At 53.7% G+C, this 22814-nt stretch overlaps 1 protein-coding gene across 8 annotated transcripts; it reads right to left on the reverse strand.

Moving 5' to 3' along the window:
* Window positions 1-1504: 1504 nt before the first annotated feature.
* On the reverse strand, window positions 1505-19860 carry MGAT1 (alpha-1,3-mannosyl-glycoprotein 2-beta-N-acetylglucosaminyltransferase). 8 transcript variants are annotated; one of them, XM_054566300.1, is made up of 4 exons: window positions 19808-19860; window positions 18216-18641; window positions 7950-8093; window positions 1505-4044 (listed from the first exon to the last, which is right to left on the reverse strand). In XM_054566300.1, the coding sequence occupies exon 4, from the start codon at window positions 3926-3928 to the stop codon at window positions 2585-2587; it is 1344 nt and encodes a 447-aa protein (XP_054422275.1). In that variant the 5' UTR covers window positions 3929-4044; window positions 7950-8093; window positions 18216-18641; window positions 19808-19860; the 3' UTR covers window positions 1505-2584. The 8 variants fall into 8 exon arrangements, with proteins under 8 accessions (XP_054422275.1, XP_054422274.1, XP_054422273.1 ...); XM_054566299.1 differs by lacking the exon at window positions 19808-19860 and adding an exon at window positions 19552-19612; XM_054566298.1 differs by lacking the exon at window positions 19808-19860 and adding an exon at window positions 19129-19301.
* Window positions 19861-22814: the final 2954 nt, after the last annotated feature.

Below are 22814 nucleotides of genomic sequence, written 5' to 3' on the forward strand. Positions count from 1 at the left end.
GTGTTTCCGCTCACTTTGTCTGCATAGGATGATGGTGGGTTTTCAGGGGCGGCTGCCCGGCATGCAGGCATCACACCTGAGGGTGCTCCGAGATGGTGCGCATGGCCTCTCCAGGAGCCCACATCCAAAGGAGGGGGAGCAGGACACCGGGAGTCCCGCGAAGGTGGCCTGTGTCTGGAAGAGCGGTTCCTCCTCCGCAACCTTTCTGGGAGGGCTGCCCTGCCCAGCCCCGCAGACCACCTGCTGCCTGGCCTGGACGTCCGGCCCCGCCTCCCACCCTGGGGCCCCGGGAGAGGAGGCCAGAGTCTGAGGGAGGCGGAGGAGGCCGCCTGGATGAAGGGGAAGGGGTGGAAAGCACTAGGTGGTTAACAGCATGGGTTCCACTCGAACCCCTGCTCCACCCCAACCAAGCGTGGCCTTGGATGAGGGAGCCTCTCTGTGTCCAAGTCCTTGCTTGTGAAAGTCCTTTGCTGTCCACAGCTGCTCTGAGGACTAAGCGAGTTAGCATCCGTCGTGGAGCACCAAGAGCCGCGAGTGTGGTCAGTGCTGACCTGCTGGGAACGAGGAGTCTGGCAGCCCCAGTACTGCCGGCTGGGGGGGCCGCTTTCCCTACCCTCAGCGATGGATCACGACCACAGCCCTACCCAGGGTTAAATAACCCACCCAGGAACACGTGGGAAGACAAAACTACCCCCACAAAACCCTAAAAGGTGAGAGCGAACGCGACATTGGTTCCCTGGGCACATTGGGAATTCCCACGTCCAGGAGGTGGGCCAGAGCGACACCAGTGGGGACTGGTGCCCCCGCCGCACGCACGGCGGCTGCCGACCCATCTGGCATGAAGCTCCCTGGTGCTTCCTGTCAACAAAGCCACCTGGCCTGGGGTTTTCAAATCCACTAATGAAGTCAAGTTGGCAGGTCACAAGCAGCATTACACATGACATGCGTGAATAGTTTCAGAAACGTCTGCCAGTATGGGTTCTGAATGGAGGCGCAAAAGGCATCTCTGCACAGGGGTCGCCGTCAGGACGCCGCTGCCACCGCCGGGCTTCCCAGGCATCAGCTCTGCAGCCTGGAGTTCAGGGGCATGTGCAGGAGGGCGCCCAGAAATGCGGTCTGCACCAGCAGAGGGCGCCCTGCGCACACACTCCCCCCTCACAGCCCACCCTGGTCCTCTGGGCTCACGCGCAGGCCGGAGCCCACGGAGGCCCCACAGCCCACCTCTAGAGAAGACCGGCCATAGTGCGTATAGTCTTGGGCCCTGTCCATCTTCAAGTCTGGACTTTGTGTCACACTGGACCCCTCTGCAGCTCCCCGGGGCCGGGCCCCGCCCCTCACCCTCCTCTTCCAGTCAACTGCTTTGCTTCCTTCAACAGATTCACTTCCTCCTGCCTGCCTGCCCTTCCTGTAGTCTTCACTCTCCCCTCCTTTCCTGTCTTCCTCCACCCTTCACCTTCTTTCCCACCCCCTCATCCTTTCTAGGACACAAGCTACACACACAATGTTTTTGACATTTCAGCCTTTTATTTTTGAAAATAGTTCTGCAGCTTCAACTTTCTTCCACGAACGGAGATCAGGCAAGAAATAAAAACACAGCCATTGCTCTCAGCCCCTCCATCTGCATCCCTCCGTGAACAGACCCAGGGTGTCCGGGGGTGGGGCGGGGGGAGGGAGGCCGGGCCATCCTGTCCAGCTGCCCTGCCTGACAGGGCCCCTAGGAGACACGGGCCCAGGCCCCAGGGAACGGAAACAAGGAGCCAATCTCTCCCCAACCAGGCCAGCACTGGACCTGCCTGGAGTGACAGGAGGGGGATCAGCTTTCAGAAAGGACAGGATCCAGGGTCATGGACAGAGTCTGTCTCTTTGAGGCTGATTAAGGAAGGGTGCCCCAGCACAGCAAGGCCTTCCCCCACCATCTTCCCCCACTGCCAGGGACGAGCTGAGGCGCGGTCTTGCTTTTCCCCTTCAGCGTCTCATCTCAGAATCCTGAATTGTTGGGCTGCACGGGCAGAAGAGCTGTGAGGAGGTCAGGGACGAGGGAGGAAGAGGGAAACACAAGCGGGAGGCATAAACCCTGACGACCTAACAGCTCCACCCAGGCCCTGATAGAACCCCTTTGGTTAGTCTTGTTTTGGCCACAAATATGTCCCCTTCTCACAAAACCCAGCTCCCCCTCCCATGGGGGGAGGGGGTCAAGGAGGGCTCACACCCTGGCTGTAGGAGCCAGCACCCGGAAAAGAGGCCTGGTGAAGGGCACTCAAGCTGCCAGCCTCTGCAGATCCCCCAGGAGAGAACCTGGCAAGTAGACGCTTGTGGCCCCAACAAGCCCAAGTTTCTCCCTATGACAGTGATTCCTGCTTAACACCCCCCAACATACTCCAGAAGTTTCCCTGATTTGACCGTCTTGAGAATGGGAGAATAATCTTCACCTTTATTATCTGTGCACTCGAAAAATTTAAAAAAATAATAAAAAGATAAGTGGACCCAAGAGAGAAACAGAGAGGGCGACGCAGATCCCCTGTGGGGATCTGCAGCCGGCTTCCCACGGCGCGACAATGAGGGGGCCCAGGAGACCAGCAGGCAGCTAATTCCAGCTGGGATCATAGCCGTCCCAGGTCTGCGGGGGCGCCAGGTGGACACGGCGGCCCCGGAACAAGAAGCTGACGATGCCCCTGTAGCCCGCCCTGGGGACCCCCGACTTGAGGTCGTCCATGACTCCCAGGGCCTTGGCGAAGGCTTTGAAGCTGTCCCTGCCGGTGTACTGCACCCGCACCTCCCCCAGCTCGTTCTGCTCACTGGTCCTCACTTTTTCCACCTGCAGCAGGGGGGCGCCGTACACGCGGGCGAGGAAATCCCTGTCGTAGGCCTTCTGCTGCAGGTAGGACAGGTCCAGCTGGGTGAAGGGCACGAAGTGCTGGTTCAGCTTGATGAACTTGAGATGCTGGTCAAAGAACTGCCCGTGGCTCACACCCTTGCGGCCAAAGGTCATGGTTCTGGAGATCTCCGGCCGCACGCAGGCCCGGCCCTGTCGCTGCTCTGGCCGCCGCATCCAGTCGTCCCAGAAAGCCTTGGGCCACTTGGGCTCCAGCTCGGCCCACAGCTCGGCCAGCAGCAGCCAGCCCAGGCCGGGGAAGAAGTCGGTGCGATAGAGCAGCTCCGGCTTGCTCGCATCCACCATCTGCTCCTTGCCGTTGTCGTTCCAGGCGGACACGCACCAGAGGGAGGGGTCGGCTCTCAGCAGCGGGTAGGTGGCCTGGAAGTACTCGAAGAAGTCCGGGGCCACCTCCAGGTCATCCTCCACCACCACGACCGCGGGGAACTTGAACTTGTGGAAGACCTGGCCCAGCGCCCAGCGGTAGTGGCGCGCGATCTTATAGTAGCCCTGGAACTTGCGGTGGTCGGGCGGCACGGCGATGGTGCTCAGGTCAGGCTGGCGGATGTGCGTGAGGGCACTGCCGTAGGAGGCGATCACCTGCGCCGTCTCCTCGTGCCCGCAGTCCTGGCTGACGATGATGGGGAAGCGCTCGGCCGAGGGCCGATAGTGCAGCAGCTTGTCCAGGCAGCGCCGGACAGTGCTGCGGTCACAGGCGATGACCAGGATGGGGATCACAGCCGGCGGCGAGGTCGCAGGCACGCGGGGCAGCGCGGGTGGGCCCGCAGTGGGCGCCCTCCACCGCTGGCTGCGCCGTACATGGTACTCCCAGATCTGCTGCAGCAGCCCCCGCTGCCGCTCCAGCTCCACCTCGGTGTCCTGGGCCAGGCGGATCACCTCGCGGGTGAGCCCGGCGGGGTCGTCATCCAGCGCGCTGTCGGAGGGCAGCTTGCTGGGCGCAGGGCGGCTCCAGAAGAAGAGCAGCAGCAGGGCGTTCCAGGCCACGAAGAGGACAGCGCCCCACAGCACAAGCCCTGCGGACTGCTTCTTCAGCATCCTGGCCCCCGCGGGGGAGGTGCCGGGGCTCCAAGCTGCCCTGCTGGCCGGGCTCACTCCTCGCAGTTCCAGGGGGTGTGTCCTCCGGGCTTTGGGATCAGAAAGCAGCCATGCGCCTAGGAGAGAAGAGAGAGGCAAGCATCATCGCAAAGGCGTGAGCACCCCTGGGGCGGAGACGGGTGGTACGTGCAGAAGGCCGGGGCCAGGAGGAAAGTCCGGGGCCTCTTAGAGAAGAGCGGCCTCCCCTCACCTGGGCGGCCACCTGAGCGGGAGCATCTGACTGCGGCACCACACCTCCCCACTCTCAAAAGGAGTCCCCGAGTCCTCATGAAAGCAAGACACGTTTGAAGGGGAAGGAGAGCGGTGCTGGTGAAAGAGGGGCAAAGGAGCCCCACCTCCCCTTCCCTTCCCGACTGACTGCATTTCCCATTTTCCACCCAAAGCTGGGGGGAGGGGTGCACGAGACCATCTGCTTCCCCCGATCAAATCGAACTGCCCGAGGATTGCTGAATTAAAAAGTCAAATATCACACTTCAGGACTAAAGCCAGCACCTTAGCCAGTAAGGAAGTCCCAGAGGAGTTCCCACAAAAGTCAGGAGCAAAGCCGAGCGCCCACCATCTACGTGGAGGGATCAGCCAGTGCAATTAGAACACAGAACATAATTAAAGGCGGAGAAGTGGGAAAGAGGCAAACTGTCCCTGTTTGCTGACTCTGTGAGAATACTAGCAGAGTGCGTTATAAAAATTCTAAGAAAGCACGTGATAAAAAAACACAATCAAAAAAATTCTGAGACTGCGTGATTAAAAAAAAAGATCGAAGAACTGACCAAGGTGGTAGGGTATAAAAATTAACCCGCAAAAATCAATAGCCTTCACACCCACAAACAGCCCATTAGAAAAAAATGGATGAGAAAAAAAAACCCTATTTCAAGCGCCATGAAAAATGTAAATTCTTTAGTCATAAACCTAATGAGAAATACTCAAAACCTATATGAACAAAAATTGTAATTCCTGAAAGACACAAATTACTTAAAAGTCCCTTGTTTTTATGTAGGACATCTCAGCATAATAAAAACTCTCAATGAAAATACCTTTTTATGAAGCTAGACAAACTGACACTAAAGTTCAATGAAAAAATAAACCTGCAAGAACATCTAGGAAAATAATGAAAAAGCTGAGAAGAGAGACTAGCTCTATCAGATGTTAAAATATTATATATTACAAAACCTCTGTAGTTAAAACTATGTGGTGCCAGTATGTAAATAAACAGATCATTCAATGGAATAGAATTTAAAACTCCAGAAATAAACCCAGCTACACAGAGAAATCTAATGTATGATAAAGGTAATTATTCAGAAATCCTGGGGCAAAATATTGTCTTAGTAGTAGTGTTGTAACAACTATTTATTTGGAAAAAACAAATAAAATTAGATCTGTATGTAAGAATTACTTCCAAGTGGCTCAGAGATCTAAATAAAAAAAAAAAAAAGCCATAAAAATGCTAGAAGAAAACATGGATCAACTCCTCTATAACCTGGGTATAGGGAAAGGCTTTCAAAGCATGATTGAAATCCTGATCCAACAATAAATAAAATACTTTTGCATAAAAGTATTTCTCATTTCTCTGTGGTATATAACTAGACGTGGATTTGCTAAAAACATGTAAGTCAAGTAAAAATTCAAGTGACAAACTGGGAGAGAATATTTGCAACATACATCACAAATAAAGAGTTAATATCCTATAGACGAAGAACTTAAAAAAAAAGAGACCAAAAAAAAAAGGCGACCAAAAATCCTTTTCTAAAAAACAAGGGCAAAGAGACTAAAATGGTCCTTAGACATATGAAAAGATGTTCCATTTCACTCATAAGAAAAATGCAAATTAAAGTTATACTGAGATAAGACTTCTTACCCATCAGACTAACAAAAATGCAAAAACTTGTCCTTCCATTCTCTCAACAGTGTCAAATCAGAGAAAAGTTCTTAATTTTAAGGATGTCCAATTATCATGGGTTTTTCTTTTATGAATCTTGCATTGTATCTGAAAAATCTTTGCCTAACCCAAAGTCACAAAGCTTTTTCCGTTTTCTTTTTTTTTTTAATCCTCACTCAAGGATATCCTTTGTTTATTGATTTGGCGGGGAGAGAGAGAGAGAAAGAGAGGAACGTCAACATGAGAAACATCTACGGGTTCCCTCTCGTACTCACCTGGACCAGGTATCATCTGGGCAACCTAGGTTCTATGCGCTGCCTGGAATCAACTCGCAACCTTTTTCTGGTGTACTGGACGACGCTCCCACTGAGCCACCTGGCGAGAGCCCTGTTTTCTTTTTTAATTTCTAGTTTTCGGTTTAACATTAGGTTTATGATTCATTTTGAGTTAAGTTTTGTATATGGTGCAAGGTATGGAACTAATGTCCTTTTATAGCAGTTTGTCAAAATGCTAAATAGACAGTTACCATATGACCCAGCAAATCCACTCCTAGATACATACTCCAGAGAAATGAAGACATGCCCATAAAAACCTATATGGAATGTTTATAGCAGCTTTATTCATAATTGCCAAAATCTGGAAACAACCCAAAGGTCCATCAAAAGGGAATACGAACAAACCAATTGTGGTTTACCCACAGAAAGGAATAATATTCAGCAATAAGAAGGAAGAAACTACTGATATACACAACACATGGATGAACCTCAAATAAGCAAGATGTAGAAGACCAAAAGAAAGCACGCACAGTATGATTCCACTTACATAAATCTCAGGAAAATACAAAGTAACCCACAGTGACAGAAAGCAAGCCAGTGGCTGCCGGGGGGCAGGGCTGGGAGGACAGCAGGGGAGATCTAACCAAGGACACAGAGAACTTCGGGGGGGGGGACATGTGGCGACAGTTTCATGGGTGTACATGTATGTCCAAACTTATCACATTGTACTTTTTCAATATGTACAGTTTACTATTGCTCCTCAGCCTTTTGGCTAAGATCAAGTGTAAATATGTACAGTTTACTGTAAACTGTATGTCAATTATACTGCAAATGAAATTGCTTTTTTTAAAGACATTAATTGGGTCAAATGACAAACAGGGATCGGGCTGCGCAAAAGTAGGTTTACAATTGTGAGTACAGGAAACACGTAGTTTATTCTTGTGTTATTTATGAATTGTTGTATTACTTTCCATACAAAGCAACTATAAACCTCCTTTGGTCCACCTGACTGTGTAGACAAGTACCACTAGTGACTGACTGACTGCCATACGTGGTATGTAAAAGGATATCCCAATTCTGCGGTAACACATGTGGAAGGAATGAGGCATAGAGGGCCATAATAGATGCAACTTCTCAAATGGTTCAGAACAAAAATATGTACATATATATGAAGAGACAGAGCAAATGGAGCAAAATGTTAACAAGAAATTAATCTGAGTAAAGGAAGCATGTGTTCTTATACCATTTTGATTCTTCACTCAATTTTGATTGAGTGATTCTTCAGTCACTCAAAACCTGCTTGCTTGTCTGCCAGGCTGCGGGAAGGGACTGGGACACACACCCACCAGGGGAGAAGCACGGCCCCGCCAGCCCCTCGCTCTGCCCAACTCTGTGACCTGCAAGGACCGGCCATGCACTCTGGCTCCTGGACAGCTGCCGCCCCTGACCGTGGGACCCTCTCCCTGGCCTCCCTGCCTCTGCTCTCGTCCCCTGCACACCCCACCCTTCAGGTGCGTGCCCTGCTCTGCCGGCTGCTCTGCCAGTGACCCTCCGCCCCGCAGCCCCGCTTTCTCATCCCAGCCACAGCCTTGACCCCAGATGGAATCTCTGCGCCCCTGGGCTCTCCAGCAAGCAGACCCGTTCTGCACCCGCCTGGGGAGACTCCCCCGGCGCCTGCCAGCACCGCCACCTGTCTTTCCTCCCAGAAACCACCCACACCCCGCGACTCTACACCCTCAGTCTTCTTGGAAACCTCAAGTCCACTTCTGTGTCATGGCGTCATTCACTTCCCATTTTATCAGCGATCACATACCAATCTGGGTTCCCTGGAAGACAGACACGTGGATTTCCAGTCTCTTCCTCACTCTCCCTCAGGATGCGCCGAACATGGACCGCTCACCAACCACATCAAAGCAATCTTCTGAGGGCCCCTCCGCAGACTGGAGTCCTAGGACGTCTGTGAACCCGAGAGAGGCCCGACGGCCCACAGGAGACAGCTGCCACGGTCCCGCCAGGGCTCTGCCTTCGCACTCAGGCCCTGGTTCTCCAGCCCGTGGCTCTTTTCTCTAACTTCCCGAACAGAACTTGCTCCTCCTGCCGTAAGAGAACGCAACACACCCATTCCCAGGCCCCACAGCTTCTCTGCTTGGGCTCCTCCACAGTCCCAGGGCCGTTCCCTGCTGCTTCTCCACGTGCTCCCCAGTGCCAGACACTGCTCTCTCCTTGGGAGTTCCTGGGGTGCGCACACACAGGGGCGCACGCACTCTAGGCGCTGGCTGTGCCCCGAGAGAGAAGCCGGCCCAGAGGCCGGGCCTGTGGCTGGCCGAGCCCACGTCCGCCTCCAGAAGCCCTGCTCTGAGGCCGAGCACTGGGTGGCCCAGACGGCCTAGGGCAGTGCTCGGTATTGCCCTGTGGTCTCTTCCCATCTCTACGACTCAATTTTCTTACCTCATCAAATGCCTCATTGGGCTGTTCTGAGGACTGGGTGAGACGGTTCACGTCAGGTATTTAGAACAGTGCCTGGCACACGACAACATAAACGCTAGCCAATCACTCATCTGTCCCCTTTCTGCTGGCTTTCTTTGCTCCACTCTACCAGATTCCTTCCAGGCCCCAAACCCAAGCCCACCTCAGGGCCTTTGCACATGCCTGTGTGCCCGAGGTGCTCCGACTCGCCTGCCTACCAGGCGGCCTCCCCTGATGTCTCACGACTAGGTGAGGTCCACCTCCCCTTCAAACCATCAGCACCCCACCTCTTGCTCTTCATCTGTCAAACCTCCTCTCAGCTGCAAGCTACTTGAGGACAAGGACCTGCTGCCCCCGTGTGCCAGGCTGCTGTGCTGGGATCCTCAACGTTCAAGAGATTTGCCTGTGACCGAAAGCCTGGCTTCGGTGTGGATGCCACACACCCACAATCCCTTAACTGCAAACCCCGGGTCCAAAAGAGCTGAAAAACAGGAGTTTTCTACACTCAGTTGGCAATAAAATCTGCCTCAACCTCATGTGGTGAAATCTGATCTTATCTAATGTGAGGCTATTTATAGTCTTTATTTATCTCACTTAGTGTGTCTATTCATACATTTTGCTAAAGAAATAAGTATGTTGGATTATGGTGTGCTCCTCCAGACCAAACACTACATCATAAAGGCACCAAATCATCCTTTTTAATATAAAAAAATTCCTAAATTCTGAAACATTTCCAGCTCTGAGAATTTCAGAATTATGAAAATGGAAGAGTTATTCAATGCTATCATCCCATTATCAAGTCCTCAAACCCATTAACCTGAACTCTTTCTTTATCATAAAATATTATTTTAAGCCTTAATTATTGATGGAATCACTGCCCACAGAATAAAACTCAAACTCACGACACACAGAGCCTTCAAAACAAACTGATTCAAACATCCCGTTTCAGATTCACCTCCAGCCACTGCCCCTCCGGACCCCATCCTCCCGCCTCAGCAGGCCGCGTACCTCCGCCTTAAGGACGCTGGTGCTTGGCTCTGTCTGCACGCTGGCGGCACCCGCAGCCCACAGGCAAGCACACACTCCCCTTAGAGCCCAGTGCAGGTGGGACCTCCTGTAGCTCCCCTGGCGGAGCGAGGCCTTCCCATAGCTACACACCCACCGCACTGTCTCCACGCCGCCTGCCCTTCCCCTCTACATGGAGACACATCTGCGGCCGTGCCTTACCTGGCTCCCACCTTGCTCCTTAGGAAAAAGGCTCTACAACCTCTAAGCCTATCACAGTGCTTGGCACACATATGAAATTCGAGAGGTTAGGAGGAGGACTGACTGCATTATTAACTAAATCAGGGTGCGAGGAGACCAAACCAGCAGCATGACAGTGAAGGGTTGTATTTTCTAAAGGTGATTACCACAAATCCCACGCCACAAGCTCTTCTAACAGAGACACAAGTCCTCCCTCCAGAGGTGGGGAAGGTGGGCTCTATGTCCCCTCTCTTTGAGTTGAGAAAATAGTCCATGAAAGGCAGTATGGTTTCCGTCTGGTGCTCCTGAGATGCTTGCTCTTGGACCCCAAAGCACAAGGAAGGCCAGGCCCCATGGGTGGGACATGTTTAGTTATTCCAGTGGACAACCCGCCACGGTCCCAGCTGACAGCCGTCACCAGCCACTACACAGGGAGGAAGCCTTCCGGACGACCCCAGCTGAGCCACACCGACTGCAACTGCACAGAAGACAGGGAGCAAGAACCCCGCAGCAGAGTGAGGAATAAAATACCTCTGCGGTTTTAAGCCACTAGGTTTTGGGGTGATTCCTTATGAGGCAGCAAGTACCTGATACAACGAGTAAAGAGACTCTACGGAGCCTTGACAAGCAGGGCAAGAGACCTTCCTGCCCTCTGTGCTCGGGCCCCACGCCCCAGGCTGAGGGCCTGCGTCCACTCACACCCGGTCCTTATCAGCTATCTGTTGCTGAACAATGAAACACTTACTGGCTTAAACAATAGCAATCCTTTATTCCCGCTCCGTTTCCAAGGGTCGGGCACTGGGACAGTGCGACACAGAGGGGGCGACCTGCCTATGCTCACCATGTCCGGGACCTCGGCTGGAAACCGTGAAGGCTGGAGGGTGGGCCTCCCCGCCCGCGCGCTCTCCCGCACGTCTGCAGGCCGGCGGGGTGCTGACCGGGACGGCAGCCGCGTGCTGGACGGAGCCCTGCACACGGCCTCTCCGAGTGGCCTGGGCCTCCTCTGAACAGGACTGGCTGGGTGCCAAAGGCGAGGGTCCCAAGAAAGACAGCCTGCCAAGTGTCCTTTCCATGACCGAGCCCTGGACCACGTCTGCCTCCCTCACAGGTCAGCGGGAGAGAGCCACAAACCCCACCACCGGGTGGAAGGAGGACAATGTCCAATTGTAACACGTGGAATGGGGTATTTATGAGTGTGCCATATTGGGAAAACACAATCTGCCATGTCTTCCTTTTCTAAAATAGATCAACAGTTCATAGCCCTGACCTGAGCCTCTCATGCTCTATTAATGACACTTGTCTTCAAGGCACAGACCCAAAGCTGGCTTTGATTTGCTCGAGTTTTCACAACTCCTTGAGAGAAGTGACATACAGCTGTTCCACACCAGGAAGTACAAAGATACCTGCACCGCTGAGAGAGCCTTTTTAGTTCACGAAACCCTCAGCCAAAACCCAAGAGGCCCTGGGCAAGTGCCCCCCCCCCCCGCCTCCCCTACCCTCGCCAGGGGCCTGTGTTTCTTCATCTGGGGACCGCCTGCCTAGGAGCCCTGAGGTCCCTTTCTGACCCTCCGATTCTACAGCTTTCTCCCGCGGGTCCCTCTTGCTGGTAAAAATGTTTCTTAGATAGCAACAGAGCTCCACACAGTCAACTTCCCATCTTCAGCAATAATGGAGAAGGCATATCTAGCTTTTAAAAAGTACAGGCGTTGAAGGAATATTGCCACTTTCCCATCTATCTCTGCCTTGCTCAGTATGTTAAAATATCCCGAAAGCGTGAACATGGTGCAGGTAGTGGAGACCTGACTGACTGACCGTCTTGTTCTTTGTCAGACCTCCACCGGACTCCCGTATCACACACCAGGCTCCATGGCTGCGGGACGGAAGAACCGAGAGGGAGTCACGGAGGGCACACTGAATAATTCAAGGGCTTAGCGAATAAGACCCGGGAGAGAAGGGGCGCAGGCTGTTCCTCCCGGAAGGGAAAAGGCGAAGTGGGGTACGGTCCTAGCTCAGCAAAAGCACAAAGGGCTGGGGTGCCGGCACCCCTGCACCAGCAAACCAGGTGACCCAGGGCCAGTCACTTGGCCCCTTGTGACCTGGTTCCCTCATCTGAACAGGGAGAAGGTTGATTTGGATCACCATCAAGGTCCCTGGTCTCTGATGACAAAGAGGATAACAGCTTCCCCAAGTCCCAAGCAGGAAATGAGCTTAACCTGTCACAGAAGCCACTGAGGTGAGACATACCACGATGCTTCCTACCCATGAGAAAAAGGACACAGAAGCGGGGATGCAGGGGAGCTCGAGGCCTCCAGGAATGGGGTCAGGCGGCACTGTCCACCCTGGGAGGCCGGCCCGGAGGACACGAGCATCCTGGAGAAAGGGCTTCATGTGCTGGAAGTGTGGCATTACAAAGGCCAGAAAAGAAAGCCGGACAACCCAGCAGCCAGCGACGTTCTAAAGCAGTGGTTTTCACCTGGTGTGCGGCGGCAGTGCGCTGCGAGAATTTTTAAAACATGCAACACCTGGCTATTTAGTCAGGGACACTGACCTCTTTTCCCTTAGGCTGTCCAATAAAATAATGACAACAGCCAACACAACAAGGGCTATTGAGTGTGAATGAATCGAAATTGTACCTATTTTTGTCAGATCAGCAAAATATATATTTTTGGTGTGCTGCAGAATTTTAGTAACTAGTGTACGTGTGCCATGAGATGAAAAAGGTTGAAAACCGCTGTTCCAAAGCAAAGACTAATGAAATACAGCGCAGGGGAAGGGGTCAGCCACAGCCGGGCCGCCCAGGGCCTCGCGGGCCAGCCAGTCCCCCTGCTCCAGGGCTGCCCAGGTGGCGACCTGCACGTCCCAGGGACCCCTACTCCACGCACGTTAGCAAGCAAGGGAAAAGTTTTCTTGCCATTTTACATAGTTTCACATTAGGTTAATGCTTCCTCACAGCTAAGGAGAAAGAACCCCTATAACTTGCGGAAAGGGCGCTGGGTTGGGTTTGGGGAAAGACCACCTCCCATGCCGGCCGCCCCAACCCTTCCAGCGACCCCCCTGAGGCCCCCACCCACGACGCCCGCGACGGAGTTTCCCAGCCGCGCCCGCCCTCCCTGCCACAGCTGGAGGCCCGGGACTCCCGGGGCGGGAGGCGGGCGCCACTTCCCAGCTCGGGAGGGGGCAGCGGCGGGGGCCAGGCGGCTCGGGGCAGGCCCCTCTGGCAGGGGCTCGGGGGCACGGGGCTGTCGGGGGACACGAAGGGGCGCAGAGAGGAGCAGCTGCTTAAACCGCGAGCAACGCCCTCGCCACTCCCGCGGGGCCTCGCTAACTCGGACCTCCGTCCCCTCCGGGGACAAGCGCCCGAGATGCCGAACGCTGGCTTCCCCGGGCCCCTACTCACCAGGTCTCCCCAACTTCCCGGCTCTGAACTTGGCCCGCCTCGGGGCGCGGGCAGCGAGCCTGGTGCGCCGGGCGCGTCCCTGGAGCTCCCGCGGCCGCCGGCGCTTTCCGTCAGGCCGGCCCTCCCCGCAGCGCGCCGGGGCCGGGCGGGCAACGTGGCCCTTCCCCGGGGAGGCGGGGCGGGCCGGGGGCGGGGCGGGCCGCCCCCAGCCGCTCCTTCCCGGGCCCGCCTCCTTGCCCCGACAGCCCGTTCCCCCGGGTCCCCAACTTCGGGACGCGCTGGAGAGAGCGCCTTTTCCTGCTCCCAGCTGCAACCGCACGGGTCGAGACCCGATCCCAACCCAACCCGCAAGCCCGCCAGTCCAGACCGCCCCGGCCTCTCGCCCTCCCCAGCCCCGGAGCCCAGCGCCTCGCCGAGCTGGGGAGGAGAGCCCTGCCGGATGCCGGGCAGCCCTGAGGCGTGCGTTTGCCAAACTCTGGACCCAGGGTCTGGGGGCCTGCTCTCCAGACCCCCGCCCCCAAAGCTAGCTTCCGGTGGGGAGGAGTCAGGCACAACACATGGGCCCTGGTGCAGGGATGTTAGAACAGGAACCAGGGCGCCAAAAAGGAAGCCAGCAGGGGAAACACCTGCTGCCAAAAGCAGGAGAGGGCCAGCTGTGGCTTCTTTCATTTTGGGGGTGGGGGCTGGGGGCTGGGGAATGAGAGCTGTTAGTTCTGCGGGAAAGCCGAGACAGAAAGCCGAGACGGACGTGTCCCCAGGGTAGAACCATCAGACCTAAGGAGGAAAGGACTGGATCACAGGATTTTGTGGTAGCCTGTGGCAGGGGGTGGGGGGCAGAACCCAGAAAAGCCTAGATGTGCGTGTCTGACACTGAGAAGTGGGGTAGGGAGCTGGGCACTGGCTACTTCGTAGGTGATGTTCCTGAGAAGGGCTGAGTCCCAGGCCAGGCCTAACGTGATGAGGACACTCTCCTGGCACCAGACCCTCCCCCACCCTCCTCTTTCCCTGGCGGCGCAGAAGGCAGGCCTGAACTTTGCGGTGTGTGGTTACTCACTGACTTCGCTGGCTAACTTGTTTCTACATGAAACCGGAAGTATGCAGGGCTCTAAAGAAACAAAAGGCCCCAGAGCCCCTGTTTGGATGTGAGGTGCTAAAAGAGAATTACGTGGAAGCCTCCACATGCCAGACCCCTCCCTCAGCCTCCCTCCTTGAACCCTCCTAGCAGCTCTCACCCTGTTCTACAGACCAGGAATCTGAGGCTCAGGGTAAGTGCCAACTGCTGAAGATCTCAAGACCTACCGGGGGACCTGGCGCGCTTTGGGTCAGGCACCCCTGCCTCCAAAGCTGGAGTTCTCATGCACCCTGCATGCGGGTGCTGAGATGTCTGTGTCCAGTCTGACAGGCACGGGGGGCGGGGGGGGGGGGGGGGGGGGCCGGCGAGGAAACCTTGGAAGCAGTCGGAGCTCAGCCCTGACAGGGCAGAGCGAGAAGAGAGCTGGCACGTGAGTGAGGTGAGGCTGGACTGCATGTGTGTGTCTCGGGTGTGGGGGCTGTGGCGGGGGTGTGAGCCCACGCTCAGGCGCCTGCCAGCGGCCAGTGTCTGCGCCTCTGCCCTCGCTAAGCTTTTCCTCACGCAGGGGACATGGTAACCTACACTCACACTCCATGTCAAGGCAAAAGGGAAAACAATAAAAAGTCCTAAAAGTGTAAAAAGTTGGGAAACAATGCTTTGCAGATCCACCAGGAGCTAAATCACTCTCAACAATGGACGCAGTGGTATGCCGAAAACTGGGGAGACAACTGCCCAAGAGACGTCAGACTCCCACCTCTAACAATAATTCTCCGTCTCAGGCAGCTCCGTGCGGACCGAGACGGGGGGGGGGGGGCGGTGTGTGCACCAGCGCTCACCCCTCATCACCATCTTCTGCTGCTTAAACTCCAAGGCTCCCAGGGAGACCTATGTCGAAATTTACCAACTGCAGGAGGACTGTCCCGAGCAGCAAGGGCTTTTAGAGAGTTGGGATGGGCTGAATTCTTGGATGGAGGCAAGAAAACATTTGGTGCCAAACTGACCTGGGAAAGGACGCCCTGAGCTCTATACTGAAGTTTCATGGGGAGGGGTTATGGGGGAAGAAGGGCAGAGGAAAACCAGGAGGGAATGGGACTCAGATTGGATTATATGAAAATGGAAGAAATAGGAAGATCTTGTTACAGGATAAGAGAGACTAGAAGGACAGCACTGCATCCCCTTCCAAAAGACGGCCAGAGATAAGGAGAAGCCGGGAAAACTGTTCCAGGAGGCTGCCCTCCACAAACAGGGCCCAGGATAACCTGAATTTTTTTTACAACTTGGAAAGAATTCATGCTCTGAACTTAAAACAGATCTTGGCTTGAAACCATCAGAAGTAAAGGCAATGTATTAAATCAATGTTGTTTCTACTCTCCCCTCTTCCCTCCTCCCAATGTCCCCATTCCCCATGGAGACCCAGAAACTCAGCTCATCAAGATCCAAGAAAGGAGACAAGATTAACACAGTCATCGCCGAGCACTGTGTGTGAAGTAGAACTTTTCATTAGCCACCTATACCTTTTGGAAAAAAGAAGAACATAAGTAAGTTCAGTCAAAACACACAACATTTGGCCAAGTCTGTCCCTGGTCCTGGCTGAGTGGCCTGAGCATCCCGGCGCCCGTGTGAGAATGTGCCCGTGCGCGAAGGCCGGTGGCTGTCTTGAGAGGAGTGTCTCGTGGAAGGGTCAGGCAGAGGGCAGGGCCAGTGCTTTTGGTGGAAATGACAGGGGAAAAGAATTCGGGCTCACTCCAAAGAGGAGATGTCTTACCAGAGAGGCTGCCGGCGGGGCGCCGAGCTGCCCTCCCTGGGCTTTGCAGCGGGCTCCCCGGGGCCCCTGGCAGGCCGGGCGCTGCAGCAGCAGCACAGCACTGGGCAGGCGGTCACGGGCCGCCCCTCCAGGCTCAGGCAGGCCCTTCCTGCTCAGGGCTTCTGTGGCTTCCCCTCACATATCCACCTGAGGAAGAAGTCCCTCGCTGTCCTCCTCACAACACTGGACAAGTACTGACACAACACAACAGCCGGGACACCTCGCATAATGTAAGTGCTACACAAATCAGCACACCTCCGTGGTTCCTCAAGTGTTTCGAAGGCCTCCCAGGCCTCCCGGGTAAGATGAGGGCCATGCTGGCATCTCGGGACCCACGCCTACCTGGAGGGACTGTTGTGTTCCGGTGTCTAAGCACTGACCGACACCAGGAATTTGCTGGGCAAAGCTGGGAGAGGCGACAGGCCCTCCCTGAAATCTGAACCTTCTAAGGCAGAAACCTGGCCTCCAAGAGGCCCTCCCCGCCCCCCACCCATCAGACTGTAGGGGAAGAAGAGCTCAGGACCACCGACACCGCCCAAGCCTGCCCGCCCAACCCTCAGACCAGTGGAGGAGTCAGGGACTCGGCAAGGAAGAAAGGAAAGGGGAAAAGAAACTAAGTCATAAATACAGGATTTTCAGCTTGCAAATGGGCCTTAGGTTTTGTTGCCACCCCCTCACTGAATGTGAGGCCCAGATGTTGACACAGCTAGTGAGAGACAGAGAGGCTAGAAGCCAGCCTCCTGCCCCTCACCAGGCCCCCACACCCCACTGTCGATCAACAGTCCCAACTCCTCTCCTTTCTCCCAATACCTTCTCCTTTACTGTCACTGAGAAAAGCAGGCACCTTGGCCTGGGCAACCTGGAGTTCCAAGAAGGAACAGGCAGGAGGTGAGACGGTAACTGAGTGGGTCCCCTTTAAGTGGGGAGAGAGCCTGCTAAAGTACAAAGGGCTAAGAGATGAGAGTCAGAAAAAACTGTCATCTTAAAGCAGGAGAGAAAACGGGCCCATGGCACAGGAAGGGCCAGTGCTCAGTGTGAGAAACGGAGCTCCCTCTCCTAACCAGGCACTGGGCCCTGGAGGCCTTGGGGCTTGAACTTCCCTCCCGCTCCTGGAAAGGCGCACTCAACACCGGAGAGCCCTGAGGGCCAGATTCCCTCCATCTAAGTTCTTGGGTGCACGCACCTTTCCACAACTTGATGATCCCAAGTATCGTTTAATAACAACAAGATGAGACAAATTCAAGGTAGGCTTTTAATTAAGGCCATCTAAGGCTCTGCCAGCACACTAATTCAATAAAAGAACAGAGCTTTTCACTATGTAACAATTACACAAGCACATCAAGCAACGTCAGTGTTACTGTGTTGTATGTACATGGCCCTGGACACTTTTCAAAATCAATCATTTCCTTTGCTTCTTGTAATAACCTGTGAGGGGCTTAGAAAGCTAGTTACTGCCACGTTGCAGGCGAAGAGAACCCAGCAGAGAGAAACACATCTCGGGCTATACAGTGAGAAAGTGAGGGCTGCAACGCCAGTCCTCCTGATGCCCAGTCCTGCTCTGTTCCTCAGCTCTTTCCATGAGGTTTCATGGCCTAAACTCCCTTTCAGGTGAAGGAGGAGAGCAAACTTAGGAGGATACCTAGACCACCTCCTACCCGCCCCCTCAAGGCAGTTCGACTCAGCTCCTCAAACAGAACAGCCTGCCTCTGTCCGGGTGGTCCATTACAGAGTCTGAGTGTCGCTCCAACTGACTTGGAGTCCTATCATCTTCAAGCTGGAAAGGCCCTTACAGGTAATCGAATCCGGCATCCCTTCAGAAGGCTGAATTCTTTTCATGTGCCCCTTGGCCTAACCTCATAATTGCCATGGCTCACAACCCCTTACAAGGTTCTCCTTCCTGGGTAAGGAGTGGCTGGGAACAAGTCTGCACTCAAGAGAGTGCAGGAGAGGCAAAGTGTCCTTGTGTGCCCAGCACTGTAAGGGTTCTTCTCATCCGGGTACTTACTGAATGGCTGCCTCCCCAGACTCACCCCACTCAACACTTCCTGCACAGGAGCAGCAAGACACCAAGTGGGAAATGAGACAGAAACCTTACCTTTCTTCTCTTCTCTCAGCTGCTCCCTTGGAGATCATCACACCCCCATCCAGCACTCCATTTCCAAAACTGAGAATCCCAAACCAGAGACAAAGTGCAGCTTCTCTCCTCTTAGGCGAGTCCAAAGTCCGTGGCTGAGTGTACGTCCAGAGGGAGGAGTCTGGGGGGGAAGGGGTATGTCCAGGCCCCTCCCCCCCCACTGCAGGCTTCAGTGTCCCTCCCAGGGGTCTGTTATATCCCTTCATTCAGCTGGCTTATTAAGCCCAGAGTCTGGTGATGGGCAGATCCCAGGTGCTGCCCCACATCTTGCTCAGGGAGGGAAAGTCATCCACTGTGAGGACCGGCCCCTCTGTCTCCTGCTGGGGCTCCTGAGAAGAAGCAGGCCTTAGAACCGGCATGGCCCAGGAGGCTGATTTCTGTGTTAACCTGCAGAATATTTAAACATTGTGACACTTTCTAATCTACTATATTCTCAAATGGATTCCTAAGACTCCCTACCTAAATTAGATCCCTTTAGTATGATCTACCATGCAAACTCTTTCCTTACACCCTCCACAAGACATACAAAGTACCTACTTCACTCACATATTGCACCACAAAACAGTCACCTCATCAATATCTATATACACATGTGGCTCAGGATAAAGGAAGGATTGCACCTACTCTGGCAACAGAAAAGTAACCAAAGCACTGACGGTGTGTGGAGACTATCTTCTAAGAAACGTGGAAAAGAACATCCCTGTCCTGTCCTCTCCTCTCAAGTGCCACTAACTAACCGCCCTACATCTCCCAAGCTTCTTAAGGTGTCCAGTGTTCTGATCTGCTAGCTCTCCCGGACTGAACGAAATCCACCCCAGACCTAGATGCTGGCACCTTCCGCATGCATTCTTTGCTATCTCCTCTTCACCCTCACCTCCCCCGCCTCCTGCCGCTTCCACAACCGTGCCAGGGATGTAATTCCCGATCGCTGTCAAACTCCTCCCCGGAGCCACTCCCAAGAGCGCTCTCCTGGAATGTTTGAGGCCCGAGTCCAGCCTGCAGTGTTCCAATTCCCCAGTCCGGGACCTCACCCGGTCGCCCCTCCCCTCTAAGTTTATTCGTAAACATACACACACACACACTCAAATTCTCTCCCCTCTCAGTTCTTTCCTGTAGGGGCGTGGCGTCCACATGACCCCCCCACCCCCGCCAAAAACTTAACTCCTCCCACCCCTCTTCTCGGAAGCGCCGCGCTTTGGGTTCACCGGGAAGAGGGTGACAGCGACCCTCCCCTAGGCTCTGACTCCCGCCCCTGCACCGCCTGGACGACCCTCGCCCTATCTGCGTGGGTCGTTACCTGGATCCCGCCCGCCCCGGCTCGGCAGGATGCCGCGGCCCGCCCTGGGTCGCAGTCAAGGCCCCACGCCGAGTCCCCAAGGCCGGCCCAGGCCCCACCCCCTCGACCCCCGGCGGCCCGGCCCTCCCTTCGCGCTCCTGACCACCCCCATCCACCCCGGCCACTTCCGCCCGTCCTCCGGAAGTGAGCTCGCGGGATCGCCGCCTCCCCTCATTCCGGCTTATACTTCTACCCCACAAGCCCAGCCCATCATCACCGCCAACACGGGAGGATGGGACGTGGGTCTTTCAGGCTTTGATGTTGTTCTACAGCCGGTGTCCACGGGTCTGGAGACCGGGTGTGGGACGGCCAGGTCAGGGGGAGAACGGAGCTGGGGGAAGACAGCTCGGGCCGCGGAAAAAGGGGCGGGGTAGAGTGTGAACGACGGCGGGAACGCGCAGCACGTTGAGCCGCGCGCGACAGACCGAGGCGTCGTTGGCGCATGCGTCACGACGCCTCGGCCTGTCGCGTGCGTTGATGCTGGGACTGCCCGGCCCCGCGGGACTTTAGGGAGCGGAGCGGGGGCGGGGCGAGGAGGGCGGAAGTGGGGGCGGGGCAGCCTAGTCCACTTCCCTCGGACCTAGCTACCGCTAGTTTCACCCGGCTTCTGGCGAAGACTCTGCCTGGCTACCTGTCCCCCGGATGGCGGTCTGCCGGCGGAAAACAATTCAGAAAGTATTAAGGCCTGTGTTGACCGTTCGTGTGTTGGGACCTCTGTAGCAGAGCCAGAGGAAGGTGGTTTTCTTTTGTTCGTCGCGTCCTTTATCGCTGCACCTCTCTCTGTGGCAGGATCTACCTCGGGTGTAAAAAGAGAAAGCAAAGAGTGAGAGTACTCAAAACAAGTGCCCCTCTTTCCGGCGGCTGAGGGGCATGGTTACCATCTCCGCGGCCGCAGAGAGATTTACCCACGGTTCCGTGACCACAAAGCCCCAGAGGCAGGACGCGAGGCTCCCGTCGGGGCTGGCCATTAGTGTCGCTGTTGTATGCCAGCTGAGACTTGTCTCTGAAGAAATCTTTGCTGTCCTTCAGATATTGGAGTTACAAGTTCTGAAATTGACCTGGTTGCTTTTTTCTAAATGTACTGGGCTGACTGGCCTTTGACTTCAAGCTGAATCCAAAAGGAGTTACTGCTAGTTTTTGGAGTTCGTGTGTTAACCATTTAATGGCATCTTCTAGAATCTTGCCAGGATTTTAAATAGATTTGCAGGCCGATTTTGGTTTTGTTTCCTCCGCCCCCCCCCCTTTTTGAAAGCTGGAACGTAGACCTCACTCTTCTGGCATGTCTTCTGTGATGATGCGATTAATTTTAAGAAATAATGTATTCGGTCTTCACCCACCCCACCCAATCTCCTGTTTCGGGCACAGCGCTCCTAAAACCCTTGGAATTTCCAGAGTGATAAGAGCACTAGGAGCATCTTCTGTTCTAATACTTGGTCTTAACTGCTGTTCCTGACACAGTGCTCCTTAGACTCTTGTAATTTCTGGGTGACGGAAGTGTCTTTTGTTGTAATTAGGTGACTGGGTGGGCTCCTACACAGCTTCTGGGTGAGGACTGGTCACTGGAAAGACCTAGCCATGATTACAAGCTTGTGTTGGGGTGGCCAAAAAGCCCTTTTAGTTTTTTCTGAAAAATAAAAACCACATTTTTCAATTTTCATCAATAACTTTATTGATTTAGGTATTTTGAGTATGTCCGCTATCTCCTGCATGGTAGAATGTTGATTGTTCTTAATGTCTCGATTGATTGCCATCAGCGTCAACTGGTCTTCCTGACCGTGGAGCATCATCCAACAAGGAATCTCCAGCACGAAATTTTGCAAACTATTTTGACACGTTTGATCCGTTACAGCACCTTCTCCATAACACTGCACAAATCTTTTCTTGTGTTTCAGTTGTGTTTTTTACCTTTCTTGAAATAATAAAGCATAATATGCCAAAAATGTTGCTACACAAAAATTCACAAGTTTTGATAAGTTTTTTTAAAGCACACTGATATGACAGCTGTCCCAATACAATCTAACAAAATTGTTTTCAAGTGAAGTTAAAGACAACTAAGTGCTACTAGAACCATCTTATGAAAAAGAATCAAAGTTGTTTTTGGCTAATCCAGTATTTTTCAGGCTCCCTCCATCCCAATATTCTCTTGAGAAGGGAGAAGTGCAGAAAATGGGGTCAATGATCAAACCTCCATTAAAATCTCGATAGTATGAGATTTGGAGATCTTGCAAGTTTGAACACATCAACTTACTTGAGGGTAATGCCACCCAACTCCACCGGGAGGGATGCTCCAGCGCTCAGGACACTCCCAGAACTCGACCTGTGTCTCTTCACCTGGCTGTTCACCTGTATCCCTTGTTATACCCTTTGATAAACTGGAAGTGTAACTGGTGCCCTGAGTCCTGTGAGCTGTTGTACCAAATAATCATATCCAAAGGGGAGGGGGTCATGAGAACCTTGGGTTTGTATTCAGATGTACAGAAGTTATGAAGAACTAGAGAACCACTACTTGAGATTGGCAGCTGAAGACGGGGAGGGGGAGTCTAATGGGGCTGGGCTCTTACCCTGTGGGATATGACGGTAGATGTTTCTTGGTAGATAGTGTCAGAATTGAATTAAATTGTAAGGCCATCAGCTGATGTCACAGAATTGATGGACACACCATATATTTAGTGTCAGAGTGAAGTATTTCATACGAGTAGTGAAGGAGACACACAGGAGGAAAGACTAGGTTTTTCTAGTACAGGGTGGAACAACAGTGGGTTTACAGTTGTGAATATGTGAGTTGATTCTTATTTATTATTGTATTTCCATATGAACAACTAAACCTGCTGTTGCCCCAACCTGTATATTGGTCTCACTTGCTCTTGAACTCAAGCTGAATCCTAAGGGAGCTGCTACTAATTTCTGAAATTTATGTCATCCACTTAATATGTGGAAATTTGCCAGGACTATGGACAAATGTGCAGCCTCTGTCCCCATCCCTTGAAAACTGGGGCCTAGGCTCCACTGTGTTCTGGCATGTTTTCTGTCCCTGTGATTTTTCCGGATCACTGGCAGTGACTAATTTGCATGTTTTCAGTCCTGGGAATGTAATAGTTGTTAGGTCAGGAGTCTTGAAATTACTTTTTTATTTAGAAGATGTCATCATTAGAAACAGTCAAACAAACTCAGAGGAATCTGGGGGCTTGGGCGAGAAATAAATGATAGGTTTGTTCAAGGGCCTC

The sequence above is a fragment of the Pteronotus mesoamericanus genome, unplaced genomic scaffold, assembly GCF_021234165.1.
Source record: "Pteronotus mesoamericanus isolate MK-2021 breed Mesoamerican mustached bat unplaced genomic scaffold, CSHL_Meso_final contig_171, whole genome shotgun sequence".
NCBI classification, from domain to species: Eukaryota; Metazoa; Chordata; class Mammalia; order Chiroptera; family Mormoopidae; genus Pteronotus; species Pteronotus mesoamericanus.

Bases quoted from the DNA above. Each gene is read 5' to 3' on its own strand.
- MGAT1 (XM_054566300.1), bottom strand. From the start codon at position 3,928: ATGCTGAAGAAGCAGTCCGCAGGGCTTGTGCTGTGGGGCGCTGTCCTC.